An 8,699-nucleotide genomic window follows, 5' to 3' on the forward strand; every position below is an offset into this window, starting at 1 on the left:
AGGGTAGGCGTAGGTGGGTGGCTTGGACACATCCTCTAGCTTCTGGATGACCTTGGCCTTCAGAGCAGCCACAGGAGAGGCGCGGGGAGATGGTGGTGGGCTCATGGCCTTGCCATAGGTGCCCGCGGGGCCAGCAGACAGGCCAGGGGGCTTCCGCGGCAGCAGCCCCGGGCCAGCAGTAGCCAGGCTGGCCTTGCCCGAAGCCTCCAGGCCCCTCTTGCTCGCCTTCTCCTCCATCTCGGCCCGATGCTCCTGGGCCTTCAGCCGCTCCTGCTGGGGAGGGGGCCACAAGCAGGGTCAGCACACAGGAGCCATCACCCAGTACCTGCCAGCCCGAAGTCCCCAGCCTAGAGAGAACCTCAGCCAGACCACCCACCCCTTCCCAGGCCTGAGATGGACGTTCTGCCGGGCACCTGGGTAACAATGCAGGGTTCTACATGGAACTCCAAAGACAGGCAGCTGGGCGGGTGCAGGTGGGCAGCCACTGGCTGAGGGGCCCTGTGGGCCTGAAGTCCCTTCCCACGAGGGCTGGTAGGGACCTCCACCCAGATTCTGGCCCTGCTGGGACCCTCGCGGTTGGCCGGGGAGAGCTGGGTGAGGGCCTGAGGCTCCTCAGGATGAGAGGGCTGCCCTGTGCCCGGAACCTGAGTGCTGAGCGCGTCAGCCGTGACAGAGCGCCCGCTACCTGCTGGGCACGTCACTGCATTATCACCTTTGGGTCCCAAAAACACCCAAAGGGCAGAAGGAGCCTGTTCCTCCGTTCTATGACAAATGGGAGGGACGAAGCAGGTCCAACACTGGCCAGTGTTCTGGGGGCCCAGCAGCACACAGCATCCCGTCCTGGCCACTCCCACAATCACCAAAGCACCACCCACAACCCAGTGACAGCAACTCCCAGCGCCTCAGGTTCTGCAAAACAGGGAGATGAAGCCACTCGCTGAAGGACACTCAGCCAGGTCCAGCAGAGCTAAGATTGAAACCCAGGCTGGGGACCACCTAGCTTCCTTCTTCAAAGCAGCCACTCTCCGAGACAGGAGGGGACAATGCCAAGCAGAGAACAGACACTCCAGAACGCCTCAGGGAGACAGAGGACTGTGGACCTCAGGGAGTCCAGCCTCACATGGGGACGCCACCTGCACTCTACCTTATGGGACCAGGAACTCTAGCAGCAGCCTGCTCTGACCCCCAAACAGGAGCCCAGAGCCACCAGGCAGGCAGTGACCACCCAGTGGCTTCCCCACTGCTTCCTGTGTACTCCGCCAGGCTCTGTCCACTTCTGGGCCTACTATTCCCTCTCCCTGGGGGGGCCACACCAGGGCTGCTGCCCCCTCCCTGTTCAGAGGCCACCTCTTGCGTCCTCACTGACGTCTCTGGTCCGTCCTCCTCCCCCCCCAGGCGGCCCTGGACTCACCACCAGCTGGGCGCTCCTCTGCAGCTCCAGGGCCTGGGCCGCCTGCTGCTGCAGGTACAGGAGCTCCTGCTGCCGCAGGAAGTGCTGCTGGGAGAAGAGCTGCAGCTGCTGGGCGTGGTGCAGGGGGCTGCGTCCCGGTGGGTACAGGGCGGGCCAGAGCGGTGGCACGGCGGCCCGCTCCATCAGCTCCGCTGCAGGAAACAGACCATGGAGGGCTGCATCGGCGGCCTGACTCCCCACTGCGCCCGGGATGCCCTTCCCTGTTTCCCAGAGGGGGACGCAGCGGCCATGATGAGCAGAGCTGTGGCCCCTGGTCACTTCTGGGAGCAAGAAAGCCACACTACAGACCCAGGGACAGAGGCCCTGTCCACACTTGCAGGTAGGATGTCCCCTGGCCTCACAGGGCCTCAAATCTGCAGTTATACCAGGGCCACCATGGGGACTCTGCCCAGTAGCCTGCAAACTGGATCCCCAAAGGTATGGGGGTGCTGAGATGGGGGATCTACTTGTGGGGTCTCTGGGTCTGCAGCCATTAAAACAAAAACCTCAAGGCTTTGTAATATGAACACCACTGAGGCTGCCATGTTGTCTCTGGGCCTGTCTGCTCCCCGCCCTGTTGTGCAGGGCCACCCAGCCACAGCCCTTGGCATAAGGGACAGTTGGGCAAGGCTAGCCAAAGCCCCTCCCACCACACAGGGGTCACTTACCAAAGTGAGGCAGGTGATCACTAGGGATGACCACCAGCTGGCCTGACTGGGGGTCCCTGACAAACTGGTAGGCGGACGGCAGAGAACCCCCGAGGCTGGGTGGGAAGGCAGGAGCCATGCCCTGGTGCAGAGAAGGGGGGCCCAAGCCTAGAAGGAGAGACCCAGGCCCACGTAAGTGCCAGGAGACTAATTCATCCAAAGGCCACCCTCGCCCATCCCGTCCTCAGGGAACAGTCCAGCCCCTACCCTGGCCAGGTCCCTAGTCTCCAAGTCTCTTGAGATCTCGAAGAGGGAGCCAAGGGACAGAAGAGCAGCCCAATGCAAACAGGCCCACAGAGCCACCCCCCTGGGCACCTTCCCCAGCAGACAGGCAGATGAGCCCCTCTGGGCAGCGGCCTTTACACCCCTTGAGGGAGGGGAGGAAGCCTGGCCCAGGCCCCCACCAAGGGAAGGCAGGGACCAGTGCAGAGCACTGTATCCAGCCACCACCCGCCCACCACCTGCCCTCCCCCAGGCAAGGAAAGAAGTACCCCTGCCCCTCACTCACCATAGGGGTGTCCAGTGAGCCACATGGACGTGCTGCCCGAGCGGGGCAGCCAGGGGTGTGTGGCCAGGTGGGCAGCAGGGTCAGCGGACCAGCGGCCAGAGCCAGCCAGCGCCGGGCCCCCAGTGACCATGAGGTTGGGGTTCAGGCCATTGGGAGCACAGCTGGTGGGGTGCAGGCGGGCCAGGTCAGCCAGCTCCTTACTTTCTCTGGAAGGGGAAACACACATTGGAGACAGTGCAGGCAGCCCAGGAACACGAGGCAGAGAAGGGGAGCATGTGAGGTAGCCTTGCTCAGGCTCAGAAGGGGGCCCAACATGGGTCCTGCACCACACCAGCTCCAGTTCTGAGGACCACCACAGTGTCCCGTAGTCAAGGGGCCAAGCCCACCTGGGTCACCCAGTCACCCTCACTCCCAGGCCCAGTCCCCTCAAGTCCTCACCGAAGCAGCTTCTCCTGGTCCCGGTCCAGCCGTCCCCCCAGCAGCCGCTCTTCTCGGTGCCGAGCTCGGTCATCCGCACAGTCATCATCAGCCCGGCCGTGCCCTGGGGAGGTCCAGGCAGCAGTGAGACCCCCCAGCACCAAGCACCCTGCCCCATGGGCCTCTCTTCCCACCTGTCTTGCCCTTCCTGTCCCCTCAGACCCCCCAATGACGCCCCAGGACCATCTGTGTGGCTCCTTCTCCCCAGAATGCCATTCCTTACGACTCACGGGGTTCCCTCCAACCCGGCTCGGAGTCCTCTGTGCCTGGCAACTTCCTCTCCATCCCCTTCCACCCTGCGAAAGCCTGTCCTGGACGCAGACAGACAACTGTGACCAGAATTAAACCAACAGCCATGGAGACCATAATGAAACATCGTAAAATCCGACACAGAACCAGAAACCATGTTCAACCTGGACACCCATCAGCCCTGGTCCCAAGGACCCAGCCGGGAGCATCGGCAGCCGATTTGGGGGCCCAGCCCCTCGGGCAAAGGCCTCAGGGTTGTGGCGGAGAGGGGGACTCCACCGAGGCACTGTCACCAGGGTCTACAGCAGCTGCGTTCAGGACTCTCGTGGGCAACAGTCCCACTTGGGACACTGCCATCAGGCATCCCCCTCACCTCCCTCTTTCTGTACCTCCAAAGAGCAGAGCCCTCAGGTGACAGGGATGTCAAACCCATCCCCTTCATTCCAGGAAGGAGGGGACCACCAGTCCCAGAGCAGAGGAGGAGCAGCACAATCACGAGAGTCCAATTCTTGAGGATCAAGCTTTCTGGGGAGCCAGACGGTCTCAGGTGGGGAGGGGACCCATCATCAGAGGCAGCTGGGGAAGGGCTGATGGGCTCCCCTGGCACGAGCCTCAGAGGCTGCCCAGCTCTGGAGGTGGGCCCAGCAGGGAACCACTGTGCTTTCTGTTTTTTGAACCCAGGGGCATTTTACCACTGAGCATCATCCCCGCCTTTTTTTATTTTGAGACAGGATCTCACTAAGTTGCTGAGGCTGGCCTTGAACTTGCAATCCTTCTGCTTCAAACCTTGCCCCACCCCCACTCCCCCAGTCGCTCAGATTGCACTGTGCCACTGCATTTTAAGCAGCAAGTGAGTGTCCCATAGATGAGGATGGGTAGGGCAGGCCAGGGAGCCCATCTGTCCCCAACCTGCCTGCCTCCCTGCCCACCCTGTGAGAAGCCCCAGGAGGCATGACCAGGGCAAGGCGCATCCCTGGCCTCCCACTGAATCGCTTCTGCACAGGCCACAGTCAGCAGGGGCGCTAAGCAGATTTCACTCAGTGCAAAGTCACTGACAGGCAGGAAGCAGAAAGGGACTGTGGAAGTGGAAGGGCAGCGCCATGGGCAGCTGGGGTGAGGCTCAGCCAGGGCACCCTTGCCTGCAGGGCACGTAGTTCCCACACCAAAGCAGGTTCTGAGCCCACCTAACCCCCTCAAGCAGGATGACCAAGTGGAAGAATGGCAGGTCCAGAAGGTCTTTGCCTGTAGACTCCACGGGGCAGCCGTGGCCCAGACAGGCAGCGACAGGCCCGGGAAGAATCGTCCCAGCGTCCACGGCTGAGCCAAGAAATCAGAGCATGTGGCAGGGGCTCGGCCACCTGAGGAGGCTGCCCTCATGTCCGCTGGTCTCTGGAGTCTGGGACGTGCTGTGGGCACAGTATTCCTGGTGTCCCCAGAAGGGCAGGCACTTGGAGTGTAGCCTGGGCTCTGCCTTGGGGCCTCTGCCCTCCCTGGCCTTCTCCACTGCCCAGCTTAACGGCCCATGGTCTCAGGGGTTTCCCATCCCAGGTGCCACCTGCCACCAGAAACCTGTCTGCCAGCCCCGCCTTGGAGCACCCCCCAACCTCAGGGCCCCTAGGACAGAGCCTCAGGCTACTCCCTTCAAACCATTTGGTCTCCCAAAGAAACAGGCTGAGCTCAACTGGCCCCAGGTCCAACCTCATCAGTCTATGGCTCCCAGTGGCCTCTAAACCAGCTCCCCTCCGTCACCCCTCAAAGAACCAATCCCCTGCCCTGGCCCACGTGCCCGCAGCATCTCTGCATCCCTTCCCTACCTCGGGGCCACACACATGCGGCTCCCTCCACCTGGAGCACCTTTTCCCTGGACGACTCAACCTCGGTTACAAACACCACCTCCTCCAGGAAGCCTCCCCTGAACCACTCCTCCTTCCCACTCCCCTGCTGTCTCCCTCCAGCAGCCAGCGCTGCCATTCACTGTCTTCTGCTCCGCCAGACCCGGACTCCGCCCTGGTTCAAGCAGCCCCCTCCCTCCCCAGCATGATGCCCAACAGAGGGCATTTACAAGCTGCCTCCTGGGAACTCCAGGCACCAGCCCAGAAGTGTCACCAGCCCAGAAGACAGGTCCCAATCCTCTCCCCTACCTTCCAGATGAGGAAACTGAGGAACAGGGAGACAATAAAACCTGCCCAGGTCCCACAACTAACATCAGCTGGGATGAGGGTCTCAGGGGGTCTTGTCCACCACATATGGAGCCAGCCCGGGGTGGGCATGGGTGACAAGGGCCCTTGGTAGTCATGTCACAGCAACTGCTTGCTGCAGGCCTGTCTGGCAGCCCAGTCCCACCCCAGGGCTGACAGGGGCGGGGTGTCCCTTGGCAAAGGCCACCACTGGCAGTCAACACACGTTCCCATGTCACGTGCTCCATACCTTGGTCATTACATGCGCAGGGCTCAGAGGGAGACCAGCTCCCAGGGCAACCCCCAACCTGGACACCATCTGAGCGTCTCACCAACTGGTCTTCAGCACCACTCAGACCTGCTGCAACCTCAGCTCTGCACAGTGTGACAGCAGGGTGGCACAGTCTCACGGCCCTCCCACCCAGGCCTGGCCACCCTGCCTCTACCAAGGAGATGACAGCAAACGCAGAGGTGGAGAGGCAGGTCCCACCTCATCCCCGCAGGCCTCCGCCCGCCCGTCTGTGCGCAGAACAGTGACAGTTCCTCCTTGGCAAGGCAGTAGGTGACAACAGGGTCCTCATGGGGTGGCTGGCACGTAAAAGTGGTCTGCTAAACAGCAGCAAAGGTTCTTACTTGCTGGGCCTCTCGGGCATCGCGGGAACAGGCCACACTGGGCTGAGAATTAGGAATGGCCTTCTTAGTCCATCTCAGGGTTCAAGAGCCCTGGAAGGAAGCCCAGATCCTGTGAGGCCCCGTGTCCTCCAGAAGGAGCTCAGACTTGCATGCACCATCAGATGACCCAAGACCCCAACGTGTGTCTGAGCAAAGGAAGGCTACTTATGAAGCGCCTACTGGGTACCCTTCAGCACACACTTGGCGCCCAGGAACAGAGATGACCTGAGGGGCCCCAGAGGTTCAGCCTCTTATCCAAGGCCACAGAGCTGCAAGGGGTAGTACCAAGGTAGCTCCTTCCCAAAAGTAAAGAGGCAGAATGGCCAGGGCCGAGGTGCCTGGAAGCCAGCTGGCAACTGGCTGGGGGACAGCCCAGGCCCTCACGGGTGCATGGGTGCCCTGGGCCCAGCCTCCCTGCAAGGCCTCTCAGCACCCGTGGCCAGGCTGACTGGAGGGAGAGCACCCCTGCTTACAGGACTTTTTAGGGACACAAAGAATCCAGCCACCTACTTTTCAGCCATCAGCACCAAAAGGAAAAGGCAAATCCCCAGAGTGCCATCTCAAACCCTGGCCACACCCTTCCCCTCTCTCATACTCTTCTCTTGAATACACATGCTCATGACCCTACGGGCACAGGCCTCCCAGTTACAGGCTGGTGCCCTGGACTCTGAGATGGGCTCTGAAGACCATGAGCCAACAGAGGTACCACACTGCATCACAGGACCCAAATGCTCGGCTGCCTCTGGGCGGGGGGCGGGGGGGGTCCACAGCCCTAAACCCTCTAAGCAGAGGCTTGTCCACCACCCAGCTGACCGTCTGCAATAAGAAGGCTTTTGCTCATTGCTTCAATCCCCAAATAAGGCAGGTACTACCACAGACACCCCCAAAGTCACGAGCGTGGGGTTTCCCTGGCTCCAGGGATCTCCACCCCCAGCAATCAGCTCATTCAGTCAGTCAGCCAACATTCAGAAGGCAGCCCTCTCTCAGCCATCTCTGCTGGAGAAAGGAAATTCCAGGAGCACACAGAACCTACTTCTGGACCCAACATCCAAAGGTGCTGGGGCTGTCCTGGGACACAGGACAGCAGAGAGCAGATGGAGTCGCACCACCAAAGGTGCTCCAGGGGAGTGACACCTGGCACCGAGGGTAAGGGAACATCCCCACACAGGAGCAGGGGCATGGCTTGTGGAAGATACAACTTGAGACCCAGGGGGACCCACTGGGGCATTAGGTTGGTGTTGAAAACAGCACTCCTGGGAGATGCAGCTGGAGAAACCCAGGCCCTGGACCCCTCCCCAGGGCGAGTCTGGTGGGCTCTGAGCAGGGCAGCAGAGGGACAGGTCACCCATACGGCCACAGCATTCAGACAGGGTTTGGCTGAGACAGCGAATCTAGGACCCAAGTTAAGTCCACAACAGAAGGGTAGGGACCCGAGATGCAGATGTGCTACAAGGTATCTATACAGCCACTGCCGTCACATCTGGTGCTGCAGGAAGGGGCTCTGCAGGTGCCCCAGACAGGTCCCTGACTATGGGTCAGGGATGAGGATGGGCATCCAGCTGGGGTTAGGGCTGGGAACAGAGGCTGACTTGAGAAGTCACATGAGCAAGCAACAGCTGGACATGGCCTTCCCAGCCTTCGCCCAGCCTGCACACCACACAACATGGCCCACTCATGTGGTCTCAGTCCCTGGGTCACAGGCCGGGCCCTCTGCTCAACAACAGGCTCTGTTCTGGACAGAACAAGTCCAGAGTTTCAACAAACATCAGATCTCCACAATCCCAGGAAGAAGCCCAACAGCAAAATATGCAAAAAAACACAAGGAAACCCAACAACCAGATTCCAGAAAACATTTGAACTTGCTAAAAGACATGCACCTTTTTTCACCAATGAATTAAGTAACCACTGGGTTTTTTGGTTGTTGTTGTTATTTTATTTTATTTTATTTATTTTTAGTTGTAATGGACAAAATACCTTTGTTTTACTTACTAATATTTACGTGGTGCTGAGGATCGAATCCAATGCCTCAAATATGCTGGGCAAGCACTCTACCACTGAGCCACAACCCCAGCTCCTGTTTCTATTTTATTGTTTTTAATGTATTCATACACTTCATACATAGTTGGATTTGTATTAGAAATCCTTACTTTGCCTGCATGACACTCAAATATTTTTTTAGATGTTGATGAATCTTTATTTTATTCACTTATTTAAATGCAGTTCTGAGAATCAAACCCAGTGCCTCACACATGCTAGGCAAGCGCTCTACCACTGAGCCACAACCCCAGCTCAGTTTTTTTTTTTTTTAATTGTAAATATTAAAACACAATGCTGGGGCACTGAAAGTAAAACAGATGGGGCTGGGAGGGTAGCTCAGTGGTAGTTACTGGCCTAGAATGTGCGAGGCCCCTAGGTTGGATCCCCAGCACCACAGGTTAAAAAAAAAAAAAAAAAAAAAA

General features: G+C 59.3%; 1 protein-coding gene across 1 annotated transcript in view; it reads right to left on the reverse strand.

Moving 5' to 3' along the window:
• Tnrc18 (trinucleotide repeat containing 18) overlaps window positions 1–8,699 on the reverse strand; it is an 89,690-nt gene that overhangs the window by 49,279 nt on the left and 31,712 nt on the right. The window contains 5 exon segments of the mRNA XM_048785180.1: window positions 1–273; window positions 1,412–1,602; window positions 2,119–2,265; window positions 2,666–2,871; window positions 3,104–3,206. Coding sequence (XP_048641137.1) covers window positions 1–273; window positions 1,412–1,602; window positions 2,119–2,265; window positions 2,666–2,871; window positions 3,104–3,206 — 920 coding nt within the window.

This window comes from Marmota marmota, unplaced genomic scaffold, assembly GCF_001458135.2.
Source record: "Marmota marmota marmota unplaced genomic scaffold, marMar, whole genome shotgun sequence".
Classification (NCBI taxonomy): domain Eukaryota; kingdom Metazoa; phylum Chordata; class Mammalia; order Rodentia; family Sciuridae; genus Marmota; species Marmota marmota.